The sequence below is a fragment of the Babylonia areolata genome, chromosome 7 (assembly GCF_041734735.1).
Source record: "Babylonia areolata isolate BAREFJ2019XMU chromosome 7, ASM4173473v1, whole genome shotgun sequence".
Lineage (NCBI taxonomy): Eukaryota > Metazoa > Mollusca > Gastropoda > Neogastropoda > Buccinidae > Babylonia > Babylonia areolata.
In genome coordinates, this window is record NC_134882.1 from 3,353,850 (window position 1) to 3,375,176 (window position 21,327).

The 21,327-nt window shown below is 43.1% G+C and overlaps 1 protein-coding gene across 1 annotated transcript; it reads right to left on the reverse strand.

The window, feature by feature from the left end:
- Positions 1-291: 291 nt before the first annotated feature.
- On the reverse strand, positions 292-20,632 carry LOC143284129 (uncharacterized). The gene is made up of 3 exons (XM_076590784.1): positions 20,415-20,632; positions 9,969-11,680; positions 292-701 (listed from the first exon to the last, which is right to left on the reverse strand). The coding sequence occupies exons 1-3, from the start codon at positions 20,435-20,437 to the stop codon at positions 691-693; spliced, it is 1,746 nt and encodes a 581-aa protein (XP_076446899.1). The 5' UTR covers positions 20,438-20,632; the 3' UTR covers positions 292-690.
- Between the last annotated feature and the right edge of the window lie 695 nt (positions 20,633-21,327).

The following is a 21,327-nucleotide window of genomic DNA, read 5'->3' on the forward strand; positions in this document are numbered from 1 at the left end:
GAGAGAGAGAGGGAGGGACAGAGAAAGAGAGAGGGAGGGACAGAGAAAAAGAGAGGGTGGGACAGAGAAAGAGAGAGAGAGGGATGGACAGAGAAAGAGAGAGGGAGAGACAGAGAAAAAGAGAGGGAGAGAGAGAGAGAGACAGAGAAAGAGAGAGAGAGAGGGGGACAGAGAAAGAGAGAGAGAGAGAGAGAGAGAGAGAGGGACAGAAAAAGAGAGAGGGAGGGACAGAGAAAGCGACAGAGAATAATAAGAATAAACAAATCGGTAGATAAGTCAATGAACAGAGAAATTAACGATGAGGTAAATAAATGAATAGAGAAATTAACGATGAGGTAAATAAATGAATAGAGAAATTAACGATGAGGTAAATAAACAAATAAATAAACAAACGAAGAATGAACGAATGCTTGCATAACCATGGCTGACTGACAGACTGAATGAATAAATGAATAAGTGAATTTAACGTCATTACAGCAGTCAGGTGTTTTTCCATTCTTTCTTTTTGTTTGTGCGTTTGTTTGTTTTATTGTTGTTGTTTTTTAAATCGAGGAGGATTTGGCAGAAGGTGTTGTTCTGGTTGATTCCGTCTTGATCACACGTCATCTGTGATCACACGTCATCTGTCTTGATCACACGTCATCCGTCTTGATCACACGTCATCTGTCTTGATGACACGTCATGTCTTGATCACACGTCATCTGCAAAAGAGAACCACCCACCAGTCTCAAAATACAGCTTTGGTTACCAAGAAGCCGTGTGCGTGTGCGCGCGCGTGCGTGATTGGTGTGTGTGTGTGTGTGTGTGTGTGTGTGTGTGTGTATCTGTTCATGCCAGTGTGTAAATTGGTCCATGGACATGTCACCGATAAGAGAGTGGGTGTATGCAAGAACACATTGCAGGTTCACAACCCCCTAAATCTCCCCAACACACACACACACACACACACACACAGACACACACACACTCTAAAAAGTTTTTCTTTTCTTTTTAAGTACTGACAATTCAGACCCAGCAATATCTCGTCGTCTAACACACACACACACACACACACACACACACATTCACAGCTGAGCTAATTGCTATTATACAAGCTGTGAACTACTTAGTGAGCCATCAAATAGTTTTCTCGAAAATAGCATTCTTTGTTGATTCCAAATCAGTACTTTATGCTCTAGAATTATTCAGCCTTGAAACAAGACCTGACTTAGTTATTGAGGCAAATCATTTGGTACATTGTTTAAGGATTAAAGGGACTGAGGTAAGTTTTTGTTGGGTGCCTTCTCATGTGGGCATTCTTGGCAATGAAACTGTTGATAAAGCAGCTAAAAGAGGAGCGCAAGATTCAGAAAAATCGACAAAAATACATGTCCGTCTCTCCGTAAAAGAGGCATACACTTTGTTAGAAAAATCAGCATGGGGTCGATTTCATAACCGATGGAAGTTAAAGTTTTTAAACCATAAAGGAACATTATTCCCCGAGAATATTATTAAAGAAAAGATACCGAATCCATCAGCTTGCTATACAAGATTAATAACCTCTACTTTCTTCCGTATAAAACTTGATGCGCTGAAGATAAAGTATAGTAAAAATGTTACATGCATCTGTGGTAAGCAGTTCAGCTTGCATCATTGTTTGTTTCACTGCCAGCAGTTACGTACCTTCTTGCCCAAGTATTTCAAAGAGAATAATAATTCTGCAGATGATTTTTGTAAAGTTATTTCTGACGAGGTTCTTATGGTCGAACTTTCACAGGCATTAGTTCATAGCCCTATTTCTACATTCCTTTAATGCACTTCAGAATTGTGTTAATGGTTTCTGATTATTATAATTATTATTATTGAATTGTTACTGTTAAATGTAATTGCATGTTAGTTATACCCCCCCCCCCTTTTTTTTTTTTTTTAAACGTCTAATATCACTGATAGTGGAAAGACGCTAAACAAAAGAACGAACAAGTTTCAAGTTTCAAGTTTTAATTATCCTTTCACTCCTATTGGAGTATGGAGGATTACTGCAAAATACTCATTTTCGTGCCCATAACAAACATTTCCAAATACACAACAATGTCACATAAAGTTGAGAAAACACAAATGTCTTTTAACTCCAAAAGTATAACTAGGCAACATTTGCAAATCTAATCATCTTACTTACAGCTAAAATGACTTTTTTGCCTCCTCTGAGCATATTACAAAAATTAAAAACCGATTTTGGAGACAAATATTTTTTAGGAACATATCTATTTCGTAACTGATCATAATTGGGACATTCCATTATAAAATGAAACGCATCACCAATCACAGACATGTTACAAACCTTACAAAATCGTAACTCTCGTGGTATGCCTTTGTGTCTCCCTGTTTCTATTTCCAGCTTATGATTACTACTTCGAAATCTGAAGAAGCTGATAACATAGTTATCAGGCATTTGACTTATATATTTTTCTCTACCAAATCCACTTTTGAAATTTCGATAAAACAAACATTTACTACTCGCCTCTAGAGCATGTCTCCATAGATTTTGAAAACTACCTCTCAAAGCAATGTTGACATTCTTGCAGAAAGATTCCCTCTCCAAGAAGAATTGACCATCCCAAACACAGTCATACCCTGCTTCTATTAAAATTTGTCTGATACAACTCATCCATTTTGAAGAATAAATACCATTTCGATATAAGTCAAGTAATATCAAATATATTTTCCAAGAATATTTTTCTGTGTTTGATATTACTAAGCTGGTCCAAAATCGAACTAATCTCATTTTCACTATCACACTAATTGGATAAATACCAGTTTCTCCATAAACAATTTGGGTCATAGTATTTCTGTTCAGTCTGAACAAGCGTTTCAAAAATTTCAATTCTAATTTTTCAAGTATATCTACATTTTCATAACCCCATATTTCTGCACCATACAACAAAATAGGTACAATCATAGACTGGTACATGTCCAGAATGATATGTAAAGGTAAATCTTGATTTCTGGCTGACTGAAGTAAAGAAAACATAGCTTTTTGGCCCTGTTCATAAATCATTTTTTTAGCTTTGTAAAAAGTTCCGTTTCTACTAAATTCGATGCCAAGATATTTAAAAGAATCGACAACATCCAAACATGCATCACCAAACTTAAAAACAGGCTTTAGCTTGTTTGTAGAATTAAATATCATCACTTTAGTTTTCTTTACATTGACCACTAGTTTCCATTCTAAACAATATTTGTGAAAAACATTGAGGGACTGCTGTAATCCTTCTTTCGTCTCTGAAAGTAAAATTGTGTCATCTGCATACAACAGTACAAATAGTCGCATGTAATTATCTAACCCTGAAATGTTAACATTCAATAAAAGATCAACAGATGGACTCTTATGCTCAGTCAAATACAGCTCTAAATCATTGAGATACAGAGAAAAAAGCAAAGGCGAGAGATTTTCTCCTTGTCTCACACCCTTACAAATGCTAAAGAAATAAGATTTTTCACCATTTAAAAACACACATGACTTAATTCTATCATACATGTTCATTATGACACGCAAAATTTTACCATTCACGCCTTCATGAACAAGTTTTTGCCATAACCCACTTCTCCAAACTGAATCAAAGGCTTTTTTTAAAATCAACAAAAGCACAGTAAAGTTTCTTCTTTTTCATGGAGAAAATATCAATAAGTGATTTCAAAACAAACATTTGATCTAATGTAGAATGGGACCGTCTAAATCCTGCTTGGGCTCCTGAAAGTATATTGTTTGTATTGATATAATCAGTCAGTCTAGCATTTAACACTGTAGTGAATAGTTTTCCAACACAGCTGAGCAAAGTTATCCCCCTATAATTATCACAGTCAAGTGTATCACCTTTGCCTTTATACAATGGCAATATCAAGCCGGATACCCATTTTTCTGGTACAACACCTTCGTCCAGTATCTTGTTAAATAATTTACAGTATGTTTCTGTCAGCAAAGGAAAGCTGTTGATGATATATTCATTACGAATCATGTCTTCACCGGCACTTTTGCCATTCTTCAGTCTTTTGATGCCTGAAGTAATTTCATCTTCAGTAATACATGCATTTAAAATATCATCATTATCCTCTAAATTCATAATGTGCATTGCCGTTGTACTGTCAATATGTTCATTATCATTAACGTTAAGGTTGCTGAAATGGTGAAACATGTCTTCTAAGTTTATGGGACATGATGTTTTCTTTTTCTTTTTAATTCTATTCCACAGTTCTCTTGAATTGCTTTTGCGTAAACTTCGTAGTTCTCTGTGCCATTTTTTTCTCCACGTCTTTTCTGCTTTCTTTAAAACGGACTTGTAACTTTTGCTGACTCTTTCCAGCGTGTCTCTATTTTTACTAGAATTTCTTTTTTTTTACTCTGTGTTTAGCTTTAAAATACTCTAATCGGCTTCGTTTGCATGTGGAATCAAACCAGCTGCGACTATCTCTGTGTTTTGTCTTAGAAGTGCGAATTTGATATGTCCCGAGATTATCTTTTGCCGTCTGAATCAGAATGTTTGCGAGTTTATCATTTATGACGTCAATATCATCAGCATCGATTGCGTCATTTAAGTGTGTAAGCTCAGCGTTAGACAAATTTTCTTGAAAAGAAGCAGCCTTTTCGTGTTCCCATTTTCGTATTATTTCATTCTGACCTGTTAAATTTGATGTGGCACTTTTTTATGACACGGTATGACAGCCGTATCAGTATGATTTTTATGGTTCAATATGTGACACTCAGTAGCCAGAGACAAGATCAACGGGCTGTGTACATCAGATAATAAAGCATCAAAAGGGGAAATAGTAAAATCTGTTATTTTTGTGAACAAAAAGGGGGATCCAATCATGTAGTCAACCACAGTACAGCCATTACTAGTAAACATTCCGATTCCATCATCTCTCCCTGCTCTTCCATTAAGAATATACAATGAAGACGATTTACACAAGTCAATCAATCTATACCCATAGCTGTTTGGTCGACGATTATCTTGATTATGTCTACACTTAATTGGATATAACTGCTCATCTAAAACATTGATCAAATCATGGAATGGACCTTTACTGTCACTCTGATGTTGATCAATAAAATCTTTCAAATTTTTTGTATAAGCATTAAAGTCACCTGCTAACAGAATATAACAATCATATTTACTTTGTATATCAAAGAGCATGTTTTCAACATCATCAAACATATCAACACTACTATACACTGATCCTTCAGGAGGGATGTAAACCACTCCAACACACACATCTTTATCATATCCCGTTAAAGATGATTTTATCATGAACCATGTTGAGTTGCTGTCTTTGTTTGGTAGAGTGGTAATATAATTACAATATTTATTTTTGTATGCAAAAGCAACACCACCTGAACGTTGGTACGATGAACATTTTCGACTGAAAACATGTATTGTATACCCAAGTTCATAGAAAACATTTTCAAGGAATGAGTGATCTTGCTTGTCTGTTTTTGTTTCTGTTAATAATATAACATCAAACTGACTAATGTGTGTAACAAATTCACTATGTTTTAATCTACTTCGCAACCCACAAACATTGAGTGATACAAAGCTTATGTTATGTCTTTCACCAGCTGAGCTTTCTGAATAGTTCACAGAAGAATCATGTAAAGCAGAACAACAATCACGTGAATTAAAACAATCAACAAAACTGTCAGGTAACAAATTTTGACCGTTTTCTGAAAGAAAACTGCATTGCCCTCCGTCGCACCCCTATCCCACAACATGCTGAAGACCCAAAGCTTCAAAGTCTACACTGTCCACACCAAGGTGGAACAGGTCATCAGGGCTGTCAATCAGGACGACCTTGGCGTTTGTGGTTTGGCCCGGCGTCTTCTTGAGGACACAGCGGATCCGACCGTCATGCGTGGTCGACACCCTGTCAACTGCTTCGTTGCGCTTTGCCACGTGTAGCAGTCTGGAGCGGAGAGGAGTCAGGTCGTCGTTGATGAAGACTTTCTTGAACTCCTGGGTCTCTTTCAGGGCACGTCGCTTCTCCATCAGCGTCGCCTTCGTCCGCCGAGACACAAATTTCACCAGCACAGGACGGCCAGCGGGAGCGTTGCCACGGGAAACAGTGGAGTTGTGGCTGTTGGTCTTCCTCTGGCCAGACCTGTGGACAACAGCTATTTCACTGGGCTTGATGGTACAGCCCGCAGCCTGGAAGACTTTACTGACTTCCTCCTCCAGATCCTCGTTGTCTTGTTCTGGAATGCCGATGATTTTAACGTTCTCTCGTCGGCTGTATTGTTCTTGTTTGTCTACTTTGTACTGAAGAAGGAGGTTTTGCTTTTTCAACACCTCAACGTCTTGATTAAACTGTTTGGTGACAGCATCGACAATAGTTAATAAAATGTTCTTTAGACTTTGTTCCAAAATAATTTTTAACGATGACGACAACAACGGGACGAGCAGCTCTGCGACACGATTAGCAATTGCGTCATTGTCAAAATCGTCACTGGACTTTTTACAACCTTTCTTCCCCTTCCCCTTGCCACCCTTTGCACTATTTATCTTGTTAAACACACAATCTGCCAGAGTGTCACGAAAACCAAAGCTTTCGTTGTTGAGTGCATCTTCAACACATACACACACACTCACACGCACACACACACTCCAGCTTTCTGTATTCATGTGGAAATTTATGGAATAATCTCCCACTCACTCTGAAAAGTATCGTAAATAAAAACGTGTTAAAGAAAAATCTGAAGAATCACCTCATTGAAAATAATTAACAGTAATACAAATTTTGATCTGTTTGTCTAATACTTCTATTATCTGTGAAATGTTTTGTATATGCTTGTGTTGGCAAGGATTTTGCACAGCTATGGGGGAACATGTGCATGTGGGTGGGATGGGCATGGTGTAATTGTGTCCGAGAATTTGTGTTCAGTGGTGTGTGTGTGTGTGAAATGGAAATGCAATTGTGTATTTCATTATCACAATATTCTTGTATATATATTAATGCATTTTGTTGTTATTGTTGCTCTTCATCTGCTTGTTTCTTCTCTCTCTCTCTCTCTCTCTCTCTCCTATTTTTTCTTCTTTTTTTCCCCTCTTTTTAATTCTTATTTATTAATTATTTTTATTATTTTTTATTATTATTATTTTCATTGACGGCTTGATGTAAAAAAAGCAATTGTTGCTTATTCAATTTACCATCATGAAATAAAATCCTGACTTGACTTGACTTGACACACACACACACACACACACACATTCCCCACTCCCCCGCCACATGTACCAAACCCCCGAAAAGAAATCCATTCAGAATACAAAGGCAGCAAAGGACGAGCGACAAGAGACGGCTCCTTCCAACTGGAAAACATTGCCACCTTTAGGGGGAAAGCAGGCCGCCCCGTTCCCTGCACAAGCACACAAGTGAATGCGTGACTCGTGACTCGTTTCTACCCGCCGTCACAAGTGCTGCAGCTTTCCTGCGATGCCATACAGCAAGCAACGAAACACAGGGACAAAAAACCTGCATGGCCCCAGATCAGCACCTGGGGCAAATTTCAACTAGTCACAACTGACTTGGATTTAACCCCCCCCCCCTCTTGCTGCCCGTAATGGATGTGGGTGTCGTGCTACACTCGCTTGAAATGACACGTACACCATATTGTAAATTTGGCCCAGTCAGAATCAATGCAGGTTATCAAAATGGACCCCCCCCCCACCCCCCTCCAGCCCCCCTCAACAGACACACACGGCTGCTGCCGTTCAGTTATAATGAAGAGGAGGTGGTGAGGGGGCGTAGTTTTCAAAGTGGAGAAAGGGGGTGTACAGCTTGAGCAGACACAAATTACCAGTGGGTCATTCGAGGCTCATTCGCCGTTCTTTCTCTGTCTCTGGACCTTGCAATTGGAATGAACTTCCTCTTTCGCTTCGTCAAGTCTCCACACCTCAGCTCTTTCAAGTCTGGCCTTAAAACCCATCTCTTCCCAAAGTAGCCTCCCTTTTCTGCCTCTTCCTTGTCTTTAGTTTCTACAGTTTTAGAGTTATGCATGCGTGTGAATGACTGGTGCGAACGCGCTTTGATTTGTTTCTGCACAAGATTCAGCGCTATATAAATACCAATAATAATGATGATAATAATAATAATAATAATAATAATGTACATTTATATAACGCCCTTTGTCACTAAGAGCTCAGGACGCTTTACATGAAAGAAAATTTGTGCAAATTACATAAATCATTCATGACCACTGTTTCTCAAAACCCCTGCCCCCCACTTCCCCCCTCCAACACTCACTTTCCCACTCCTCATACATGTATCCAAAGTGAGCTGACATGGGTGGTGTTGGAGAACAAGGAAGCTGAGAGTGCCGAAAAGATAGGTTTTAAAAAAGATGAGTTTTTAGTAATGAGCGAAAAGCAGAAACAGAATCAGATGCACGGATGAGGAAGGTTGTTCCAGATGTGAGGAACAGCAAAGAAGAAAGAACGTTCGCCACAGGTTCTTGTATTGACACGAGGAAGTTTCAAAAGGTAACAGTCAGGGGAAGAGTGGAGATTCCTTGCGGAAGTGTAAACACTGATAAGGTCAGAAAGATAAGTAGATCCTGCGGAGTGGAAAGCAGAATAGCAGAGACATGCAACTTTGTATTTAATTCTTGCCTTAATGGGGAGCCCATGTAGAGAGCGGAAGTGAGGAGAAATGTGATTAGTACGTGGGACTCAGAGAGTCAGACGGGCAGCATTGTTTTGAAGTTTTTGAATTCGCTGAAGAAGATGATGTGGACAGCCTGAGAAGAGAATTACAATAGTCGATTCGTGACAGCACAAAAACAGAAAGAAGAGTTTTTTTGTAGTTTCAACAGAAAGGTACTGACGGATAGAGTTGATGCGACGAAGTTCACAATTGACTGTGCATACCAGATTTACAACCTGAGCGTACATGCTGTCTGAGTCAAGAATGACTCCAATGTTCCTTGCTGATTTAGAAAACTGAACTGTGGCATCACCAACCACAATATAGGCAGGGACAGAAGTAGATGTGGACATTCTTGCAAAGGAAATAATCATAGCTTCAGTTTTGTCATCATTTAATTTTAGTTTGTTGAATATCATCCAGGATTTAACATCGAGAATACAATCCTGCATTGACAGAATCAGACTGTGTACTTGGTTTGGTTCTGCAGACTTTTGTAGCTGAGTATTATCAGCAAATGAGTGGTGAAGAACAGAATGGCCAGAAATAACACCAGAAAGAGGAGCAGTGTACAGAACGAACAGAACGGGGTCCAGGACAGAGCCTTGTGGCACAACATAGGAGATCAGGGTTGGATCAGACGAAGTTATTAACAGAGACAATCTTGAAGCGGTTGGATAGGTATGAAGAAAACCAATTCAGAAGAGCTGTATTGTATCGTATCGTATCGTATCGTATCGTATTGTATTGTATTGTGTTGTATCGTATCGTATCGTATTGCCACAACAGATTCCTTTGTGTGACATTCGGGCTGCTCTCTCTTGGGAAAGCGCGCCGCTACATTGAGAGCACCACCTTTTTTCCTGCCTGTAGTTTTGTTTCTATTCTTTTCCAAGTGGATTTTTCTACAGAATTTTGTCAGGGACAATCCTTTTGTTGCCATGGGTACTTTTACGTGCGCTAAGTACATGCTGCACACGGGATCTCAGTTTATCGCCTCATCCGAATGACTAGCGTGCAGACCACGACTTAAGGACTAGTGGAGGGGGAGAAAATACTGGCGACTGTGGGATTCGAACCAGTGCGCTCAGATTCTCTCGCGTCCTAGGCGGATAACCCAACCAGATTTGACTAATGGCAGAGCACGCGGCTCAACAAGGACCCAGTACCCAGATATTACCCCACACGTTGTTACCCGCTCACCAACGTCATCCCAACGTCACCCTCAATTCAAATCGAACTTTCACCTTCTCAGGCAAACCTCGCGAAGTACTGTAATTCATCAGCAATCATCTTCTCACCATGCACTTTCTTGACCTTTTCCCACATGTTGTACAGCTTCTGGAAAGGTTTGAACCCGCTCTGGCTGACAGACCGCCCGCCAGCCAGCTCCTCCTTGGGCATGGGTGCCGGGTACAGTCTGTCTTCCCGGGCGAACCAGTCACAGTGGATCCGGGTCACGCCCGAGACCTTGGCCATGACGCCAGTCAGGAAGGCGTCTTCATTGGGGATCAGAGGCATGTAGCGCCACACCGCCCTCAGCTCTCTCACAGCCCCTGAAGACATGACGTAGGAATGTCCGTACAGGTAGCGGGGGAAGTGCGGGAAGGGGTAGAGGTGTGTGGACACCCCCCACCTCCCCGTGCGGGTGACCGGGGGCCGCGGGAAGAAGTGGTGAAAGCCCAGCTCGAAGCGAGGCGGGGCGTGGTCAGACAGGTGCCTCAGCACTTGCAGCAGGAGAGGCACGGCCACGAACGTGTCCTCGTCTACCTTCATCACGTGACCGGCACCGGGACAAAAGGCAGTGCTCCACTCCACAGCCAAGGCGATCTTGAGGCTCAGGTTTCGATAGGATTCCTGAAAGTCCAACTGTACGATGTCCTGGAACGTTTGAGACTCTTCTTCCAGGATCGCCGATTTGCCCTGCGTTTTGACCCCGAAGATGAAGACCACCTTGAGCAGGGAGGTGATGTTTCTGGCGTCATGGGGCCACAGAGCTCCGTAGGCCGGGCTGGCCCAGGTACTACGGATGGCCTGTCGAACCCTGACATTGACGTCCACGGATGGAATCAGCACCAGAAGGTAGGGACCGCGTGGAGGGCAGCGGACAGAATCGATGAGGATCTCAGGCTCAAAGGACGTCACGACACTCGACCGAGGATCAAAATAAGAAGCCTGTTTGGTAGAAAGAGATTCCTCATCCGAGAACACTTGCAGACTTTGGATCACCTGTTGTAAGCGTGTCATGTTTTTCGGGTTGTACAACCATGGAAGGCGTTGGAAGACTTTTTTGTCAGCGATCTTGGAAACTGTCTGTTTCGGTGGTAGTTTTGGTACCAGTTCTCGACCCCTGGACGCTTGTTCACCATTCTTCTCAGCAACGTGTTGGATACCTTGTTTGACCTTTTCAGCCTTCCTTTCCACTGGCTTTAGTGTAGGACGACGAGTCACCCGATCATGCTTGTCAGGGGTCATCTGTTTAGCGGCGTGTGGGGGCTCTTTTCCGATCTCTTCAACTGGTTTTTGATCAGGAACAATGGCAGCTTCATTGGATGGATCCTCCCAGTCCAGCGCCATCAGTTTGGCATCATCCAGAGGTTCGTCTCCCATTGTTTCTACTGGCTGTGCGTGAGGACGAGGGAGAGGTTCATGGGCTGGCTTGTCCTGCTCAGGCGCCAGCCTTTCGGCACCACGTGGAGGTTCTCCGTCCATGGTTTCTGCCTGCCGTGGCTGGGGGCCCAGAAGCTCCCTGCTGGCTGAGTCCTCTGCCGCCAGTCCGGCACCTTGCAGGAACCCTTCTCCTGCCGTGTCTCCCGGCTTGGGCACAGGATGACGAAACACCTTTCTCGTGGGACCCGGCTGATCGGCAGGGCCATGGGGGTCGTCGTCCTGGGCGTAGTCAAAGGTCAGGGGTCCTGGTAGCACCCAGGGGGAGTGGAGGAAGAGGAGGAGGAAGAGGTTGGTTGTCATGGCGATGGTCAGTAGCATCAGCCACAGTTGTCGTTCTTTCCTCCTTCACAGAAAGAACGGATCCTCTGTTTTTTAGGGGAAAAAAGGGACACACACACACACACACACACACACACACACACACACACACACACATGCAGACAGACAGACGCTAACACACTAACACACACACTAACACACACACAGAGACACACACTCAGACAGACAGACAGACACACACACACACACACACACACACTCTCTCTCTCTCTCTCTCTCTCTCAACTATACGTCTGTAATTATGTTTGAAAATGGTCTAACTTTATCGACAGAAATAAAAACACCATGTATGGTGTTGTTTAATTCAAGTAGTAACCCATCTAGCATGCCCATTCTTGAAAATTACAAGGTGACGTCATTGATTATAAAAAAAAAAGTGGTAAAGCTTTTAGGTATTCATCTTACTTCAAAACTGACATGGAACATTCACTTCGAATACATCTTAACAAAGGCAAGGAAAAGTATCAATTTTATGAAAATTATAAGCCGCTTACCCTGGGGAATGAATACAAAAACATTGATTCATCTATCCATGGCCCTTGTAAGATCTAAAATAACTTATGCACAAGAAATATTTTTCAGTGCTCCTAAATATCCTTACAAAAGATTCAAAGTGTAGACTGTAGGGCTATCAAAATTGTCCTCAGGGTGCCCCCTCATGCATCCAACCAGGAAATATACCAAACAGCGGGAATTATTCCCTTAAATGAACATCGTGAGTTAGCAATAGCAAAATTCGCTGATAGATAACACCTCACTGACAGAAAATTTCATTACTGATGAACTGACAGTAAGAGCTGACATTGCTTTTCCCAAAAGAGCTCAAGTCATTTCATCACACGAAACAGTTGCAACTTACATTTCAAATTAATTTTTGTTGAAAGAATCTGGTGTTAACATGAAAGAGTTAGCTGTAAAACCACCTTATACTCATGTTCCTTTATGCTAAATATTGAAAGCAGATTTTGATATTGATTATTCTGAAACAAAAAAATGGAAGAAAATATCAAAATTACGACGAGTACTGCTAGAATACAGTATAGAATAAAAGAAAAAAAGGCGGCAATACAAGGGCATCCAGGAGTCATGACCTGGGTGCGGCCCGGCCTCCTTAGAGTGTAAGGAGTTAAGGGCCGAAACACTTGACTGAGGGGGGCTTCTTCTCTGAAGACCTTGTACTGTCCAGCTCTCCCTAGAGTTTCTTATCACTGAGACATGGGTAAGCCACTGACTTCCAAGAACAGTCTGAATGACGTTCGGGAAAGACCGAGTGACACTGGCAAAGACAGACTCTCGGGTTCTGTGGGTTGGCAGCCCACCTTACCCTTAATCAATTGCTACAAGTTGTTCAAAGAACAGATTCTCCCAGGATTCACTGAAAGGGGGAGAGAATGATGAATCCATCGGCGCCAACAGAATCACGACTGGAAATGGTAAACGGACTATGATTTCTGAACCGATGGAATTCCCATTGAGCGTGGCATGAAGATCCACAGGACCAAAAAGGGTTGTATGAAGAATCTGACGAATGCTCAGCAGCGCACTGCACCAGCAGATAGGACGTCGGAAAACCAAGGCCAGGACTCAAACCACAGTGCCAAGGACATCCACGCTGATAATTCAGATGAATCATTTGTACAAGATCTTGAAGCCAAACGCCAAAAACTAAACTTGCCACCTACAAGTGCAAAAACGGAATGGGGAGAGTTGGACCAGAAAATGGTCCGAAAACTTGATGCTCTGATAGGAAAGAGCATCTTGGAACACAGGTTAGCCACCTACAGAGATATCGTGTACGCAACCTGTCGGGAAACCTATGGAGTGAAAGAACCAAAGACAAGAACACTTCCTCAAAAATCCAGGCGACAACGAGAAATGGACAACATCCGAAATGCAAAAAGAAAACTCAAGAAAAGGATGAAGACTGCTTCAGAATTTGAGAAGCAGGGCCTACAGAAACTTTGGAAGACCTGAAAGCAAAGCACAGTGCCTTCAGTAAAGTGGAATGAGCAAGGAGCAAAAAGAAAAAGACACAAGACAGCTTCTTCCGAGACCCCTTTCAGCTCGCCAGGAAACTGTTTGAGCAGCCCAAATCAGAGACACTCACAGTGGACAAGGAAACACTTGAACAGCATTTCAGGAAAACTTACTCTGATCCGCAAAGCAAGAAACCACTAGATCTCAAGGGTTTGGTTCATCCCAGAAAACTAGAGAAGAAGTTCAGCGATAAACCACCAACCCTTGAGGAAATACAGAAAGTGGTCAAGAAAGCCAGGGCCATATCATCACCAGGGCCAAACGGAATACCGTGCCTGCTGTACAAGAAATGTCCTAAAGTCCTTGAGTGGCTCCACAGAGTGATAAGATCAGCATGGAGGAACCTGAAGATCAGCGACCAGTGGATGATAGCTGATGGCGTGTACATCCCGAAAGAGCAGAATTCAAGTACCATCAGCCAGTTCAGACCAATATCGCTCCTGAATGTGGCAGGAAAAATCTTCTTCTCTGTCATGGCTGCAAGACTGACAAAATAACTCACAGAAAATGAGTACCTGGATGTGTCAGTCCAGAAAGGCAGCATCCCAGGAGTTCCTGGTTGTGTAGAACATGCCACAATGATTTGGGATGCAATCCAAAGAGCAGAGGCAGAGAAAAAGAACATAGACATGGTATGGCTGGATCTGGCAAATGCGTACGGGTCAGTTTCTCATGGGATGATTCAACTGGATCCAACTCCATGTACCAACGAACATCAGGGAAATGCTGAAGAAGTACTTCCATGGCTTCTCAATGCAGTTCACCACCAAGGAATACACAACAGATTGGATCAGTGTGGAAGTGGGCATAGCCATGGGCTGTGCAATTACTCCAATCCTGTTCGTGCTGGCAATGGAAGTTATCTTGAAGGCCTCAGTGAAGGGAACGGATCGAGCCGACCTCGGTAACGGATACCAGATACCTCCTTTAAAGCCTTCAGGACACAACAGTCCTTTCAACAAAAGAGGATGACACCCGTGAAATATTGAAGCGGCTGGACGAGCTAGTTGCCTCAGCCAGGATGAACTTCAAACCAATGAAATCATGGAGCCTCTCACTGCGTAAAGGAAAGGTAGCTGAAACGGTCACATTGACTGTAGCCAACCAAGCCATTCCAACGGTGTCAGATGAACCAGTCAAGAGCCTTGGAAGATGGCATGATGAGTCCCTGAAAGACACAAAAAGAGGAAAGGAAACCAAGCAGACAGCAGAAGAAGGCCTGCATATCATAGACCAGTGTGACCTTCCTGGCAAATACAAAGTGTGGTGCTTATAGTCTATGCTGATACCAAAGCTCCTGTGGCCTCTCCTGTGTGTGTGTGTGTGTGTGTGTGTGTGTGTGTGTGTGTGGTGTGTGTGTGTGTGGTGTGTTGTGTGTGTGTGTGTGTGTGTGTGTGTGTGTGTGTGTGTGTGTGTGTGTGTGTGTGTGTGTGTGTGTGTGTGTGTGTGTGTGTGTGTGTGTGTGTGTGTGTGTGTGTGTGTGTGTGTGTGTGTGTGTGTGTGGTGTGTGTGTGTGTGTGTGTGTGTGTGTGTGTGTGGTGTGTGTGGTGTGTGTGTGTGTGTGTGTGTGTGGTGTGTGTGTGTGTGTGTGTGTGTGTGTGTGTGTGTGTGTGTGTGTGTGGTGTGTGCGTGTGTGTGTGTGTGTGTGTGTGTATGTGTGTGTGTGTGTGTGTGTGTGTTCTGCAAGGTAAGTTAACATAGAGCTGTCCACCACGTGACAGGCCTGTTTATGACTTCCCTGATCTCAGTCTTTGGTCACGGCGGTGTCGAGACCACCTGTGGGTGTGGTGTGGTGTGGTGTGGTGTGGGTGTGGTGTGGATGTGGGTGTGGTGTGGTGTGGTGTGGGTGTGGTGTGGTGTGGTGTGGTGTGGGTGTGGTGTGGATGTGGGTGTGGTGTGGTGTGGTGTTGATGTGGTGTGGTGTGGTGTGGTGTGGTGTGATGTGGGTGTGGTGTGGTGTGGTGTGGATGTGGATGTGGTGTGGATGTGGGTGTGGTGTGGTGTGGTGTGATGTGGGTGTGGTGTGGTGTGGTGTGGTGTGGGTGTGGGTGTGGTGTGGTGTGGGTGTAGCTGTTTACTATTTCCTATTTCTTGTGGTCTTTGTTCATCTCATTTCTTTTTGACATTTTCCTGTTTGAGTGCAGGGTGAGAAAGAGGCAATTGCTTGCTTAGTCTGCTTCCCTAAGAAATTGATTGCATCTCTCTCTCTCTCTCTCCCTCCCTCTCTCTCTCTCTCTCTCCCTCCCTCTCTCTCTCTCTCCCCTCTCTCTCTCTCCTCTCTCTCTCTCTCTCTCTCTCTCTCTCTCCCTCCCTCTCTCTCTCATAATATTATGTGCAACCTCACCGATCCACCCTTCCCCATTGTATTGTGGCCCAAGGCCGATGTACATTAAACTTTCTGAGTTCTCTCTCTCTCATACACACCCGCTATACCTTTTATCATAGTGATCATCATAATACTGTCATCATTTCTGCATTGAATTTTTTTACTCTAAAAACTGGCGACAATACATGCAATGAGGACTGCACGTATTGTCGCCGGCGACGATACATGCAGGGGCGACAATTCATGCTGAATCAAGGGACATTATTCCCTGAGCATATTATTGAAGAACTTTTTCCTAATCCATCAGCTTGCTATACAAGATTGATAACCTCTTCTTACGTACAAAACATGACGCGCTGAAGACAAAATATACTAAAAATGTTATATTCATCGGTGGTAGAGCAAGTTCGGCTTGCATCATCGTTTCACTGTCAGCAGTTCTTGCCCAGGTGTTTCACAGTGAACACCTATTCTGTAGACGGTTTTTGGAAAGTTATTTCTGACGAGGTTCTTATGATCGAACTTTCAAAGGCATTAATTCATAGCCCTATTTCTACATTTCTTTAATGTACTTTGTTTTCATGGTTTTAGTAATTATTTATCATTATTGAATTGTTTCTGATAAATTTGATTGCATTCTAGTTAGGCATTTTTAGTCCTTTTCTACCTGCTCTGTTCCCTATCTCTTTCCCCCCGCACCCTATCTCTTTTCCCTCGCTCCTATCTCTTTTCCCTCGCTCCCTATCTCTCTTTTCCCTCGCTCCCTATCTCTTTTCCCTCGCTCCCTATCTCTCTTTTCCCTCGCTCCCTATCTCTTTTCCCTCGCTTCCTATCTCTCTCTTTTCCCTCGCTCCCTATCTCTTTTCACTCGCTTCCTATCTCTTTTCCCTCGCTCCCTATCTCTCTCTTTTTCCTCGCTTCCTATCTTTTCCTTCGCTCCCTATCTCTCTCTTTTTCCTCGCTTCCTATCTTTTCCTTCGCTTCCTATCTCTCTCTTTTCCCTCGCTACCTATCTCTTTTCGCTCGCTTCCTATCTCTCTCTTTTCCCTCGCTCCCTATCTCTTTTCCCTCGCTCCCTATCTCTTTTCCCTCGCTCCCTATCTCTCTTTTCCCTCGCTCCCTATCTCTTTTCCCTCGCTTCCTATCTTTTCCCTCGCTCCCTATCTCTCTCTTTTTCCTCGCTACCTATCTCTCTTTCCCCTCGCTCCCTATCTCTTTTCCCTCGCTTCCTATCTTTTCCCTCGCTCCCTATCTCTCTCTTTTTCCTCGCTACCTATCTCTCTTTCCCCTCGCTACCTATCTCTCTTTTCCCTCGCTCCCTATCTCTCTTTTCCCTCGCTCCCTATCTCTCTTTTCCCTCGCTCCCTCTCTCTTTTCCCTCGCTCCCTATCTCTCTTTTCCCTCGCTCCCTATCTCTCTCTTTTCCCTCGCTACCTATCTCTCTTTTCCCTCGCTACCTATCTCTCTTTTCCCTCGCTCCCTATCTCTTTTCGCTCGCTTCCTATCTTTTCCTTCGCTACCTATCTCTCTCTTTTTCCTCGCTACCTATCTCTCTCTTTTTCCTCGCTACCTATCTCTCTCTTTTTCTTCGCTACCTATCTCTTTCCCCTCGCTCCCTATCTCTCTCTTTTCCCTCGCTCCCTATCTCTTTTCGCTCGCTTCCTATCTTTTCCCTCGCTCCCTATCTCTCTCTTTTTCCTCGCTACCTATCTCTCTTTCCCCTTGCTCCCTATCTCTTTTCCCTCGCTTCCTATCTTTTCCCTCGCTCCCTATCTCTCTCTTTTTCCCTCGCTCCCTATCTCTCTCTTTTTCCCTCGCTCCCTATCTCTTTTCGCTCGCTTCCTATCTCTCTCTTTTCCCTCGCTCCCTATCTCTCTTTTCCCTCGCTCCCTATCTCTCTTTTCCCTCGCTCCCTATCTCTCTCTTTTCCCTCGCTCCCTATCTCTCTCTTTTCCCTCGCCACCCCCCCTTTTTTTATTTTACAAGTCGTCTAATATCACCAACAGTGAAAAGACGCTAAACTAAAATCGAACACACACTCCCCCCCGCCCCCCCTCTCTCTTCCTATCTTTTCCCTCGCTTCCTATCTCTCTCTTTTCCCTCGCTACCTATCTCTCTTTTCTCTCGCTCCCTATCTCTTTTCCCTCGCTTCCTATCTTTTCCCTCGCTTCCTATCTCTCTCTTTTCCCTCGCTCCCTATCTCTTTTCCCTCGCTCCCTATCTCTCTTTCCCCTCGCTCCCTATCTCTCTTTTCCCTCGCTCTCTATCTCTTTTCCCTCGCTTCCTATCTCTCTCTTTTCCCTCGCCCCCCCCCCCTTTTTATTTTATTTTACAAGTCGTCTAATATCACCAATAGTGAAAAGACGCTAAACTAAAAACGAACACACACTCCCCCCCGCGCCACCCCCCCCCCCTCTCTCTCTCTCAGGTTGGATCAATTACATTCACGGACACAAGGCTCTGACGCATTGACGGCATAAAGACATTTTATGCATGAGCAGTTTCAAGCCATTGAGCTTTCCATTGTGGCTTCAATAGACTTCTTCTGGCAATACAGCTGCACTCTGACGTTTACGTTCTGTGTAGAAAGAACGACTGTGGGAACGAATCTAAACAGAGCTACACAGACACAGCACTGTAGCATACCGATCAGTTTGAAACCGTATCTCTTGCCTGTTTGCTTCTGTTCATCTCTGTTTTTTGTTGTTGTTTTTCTTCTTCTCATTTCCTGGCCTTATCGCTGTGTCCACTGTTTGACTGCAGCTAATTTACAGACATTTTAAGGGTGGGAAGAATGGGAGGAGGTAAAATGTAGTCATTTTAAGGGTGGGAAGGAGGTAAAATGTAGTCATTTTAAGGGTGGGAAGGGGGTAAAATGTAGTCATTTTAAGGGTGGGAAAGAGATAAAATGTAGTCATTTTAAGGGTTGGAAAGAGGTAAAATGTGGAGTCATTTTAAGGGTTGGAAAGAGATAAAATGTAGTCATTTTAAGGGTGGGAAGGGGGTAAAATGTAGTCATTTTAAGGGTGGGAAAGAGGTAAAATGTAGTCATTTTAAGGGTGGGAAGGAGGTAAAATGTAGTCATTTTAAGGGTGGGAAGGAGGTAAAATGTAGTCATTTTAAGGGTGGGAAGGGGGTAAAATGTAGTCATTTTAAGGGTTGGAAGGGGGTAAAATGTAGTCATTTTAAGGGTGGGAAGGAGGTAAAATGTAGTCATTTTAAGGGTTGGAAAGAGATAAAATGTATTCATTTTAAGGGTGGGAAAGAGGTAAAATGTGGAGTCATTTTAAGGGTTGGAAAGAGATAAAATGTAGTCATTTTAAGGGTGGGAAAGAGGTAAAATGTAGTCATTTTAAGGGTGGGAAAGAGGTAAAATGTAGTCATTTTAAGGGTGGGAAAGAGATAAAATGTAGTCATTTTAAGGGTGGGAAGGGGGTAAAATGTAGTCATTTTAAGGGTGGGAAAGAGGTAAAATGTAGTCATTTTAAGGGTTGGAAAGAGATAAAATGTAGTCATTTTAAGGGTGGGAAGGAGGCAAAATGTGGAGTCTGAAAATATAAGTGGGTGATTGCACACACACATCACACACACACCACTCAAACACACATACACACACATGCGCGCGCGCACACACACACACGCACACACACATCAGTCTTAAACACACACCAGTCATAAACACACACACACACACACACACACACCAGTCTTAAAGACATACCAGTCTTAAACACACACACACACACACACACACACACACACCAGTCATAAACACACACCCACACACACACACACACACACACACACACACACGCACACACACCAGTCTTAAACAAACACAGGCACACGCGCGCGCGCGAGCGCGCGCGCGCACACACACACACACACACACACACACACACACACACAGACTGAGAGGAGGCCAGTGACAGAGAAACACAATACTCAGGAACCAACACACAACACACACCACACCACAAGTAAAACCCAGACATGCGTTTACACTCATCGAACATTGAACAAGAGAAACAACAACAACAACGTGTCCTTCTTTGGGGAAAACACATAAACATGTTTGCACGCTCACTATCTTATCATTTAGTGTTTGTGCACCCGAAGGACGAATTGTTTAAAAAAATAAATAAATAAAAGGTTGAAAACTTAAGAAAGTTTTAAACCAGGCACACACACACACACACACGAACACACGAGTATATATATATATATATATATATATATATATATATAAAAGGTTTGTGAAATATTCCAGAAAAGAACAACAACGAAAACACACACACAAAAACCGAATAGGTCACAGGCAAGCAAGATATAGTTACTTTAACTTACAATACGTTGTACTGTCTTAACTCCTCACCTCGTAAATCTCTGAAGACGCATGGCGAACCTTCCTTGCCCTCCAATGCAAACAAACGAACAAACAAACAAACAACAGGAACAACAAACTCCACCACCAACAAAACCCACGTCGATCACGCACACCCACAGAATACTAAACTTAGTATTCTGTGCGCACACGTGAATTGTCTGTTGTCCATTGCACAAGTGTGCCGAGACGATGGGGAGCAAGGAAAGAATGTCTAGACGACAACCCCTTCCTTTTGAAAACCCTGGCCTGGCCTACTTCTAAGCGCTGGGGGTATGGGGCGGATCTCTGTGCACGAACGTATGCAGAACGCAGCACACACACACACACACACACACACACACACACACGTACACACATGCATGCATACATACATGCATACTGTAGATTATTTTGATTAGTTGTTTGTTATACCGGTCGTAAGACACATCTGGCGGCTTTGTGATGGAACTCACAGCAGATTACAACAGTCAGAACCTGGACAGATTTGTTCTTTGTTGTATGGAAGTCTACATGGTGTCAGATGCGGAATGCAAACCCATAAACCTACAAGGCTTATGCACGATACAAGATTGACTAAGTAGGTGCAATTTTGACTTTGATAGGAACGCTTAAAAAAGTTTTGCTTGTGACAGTTCAGTTGCTCAGTTCGATTTCGACGCATAGTCTGTACTCCGATACTGAGGAATACTGTGCTACTTCCCTTTTGTGTTATTGGCGCTGCTGTGGTTTAGTGGTACGAGCACACACACACACACACACACAAAAAAAAAAAAAAAAGAGAGAGAAAGTCATGGATGGCTTGCGCAAGCCTCAGCCACTGTCATTTGAAGGCAATGTTGCTGAAAATTGGAGGACATTTGAAACAGAATTTGATGTTTTCATCGAAGCTGCCTATGGCGAC

Coding starts and splice junctions, on each gene's coding strand:
- LOC143284129 (XM_076590784.1), bottom strand. CDS start 20,437: ATGCGTCTTCAGAGATTTACGAG. Junction 11,681..20,414: donor CGTCTTCAGAGATTTACGAG/GTGAGGAGTTAA, acceptor CTTTCTGTGAAG/GAGGAAAGAACGACAACTGT.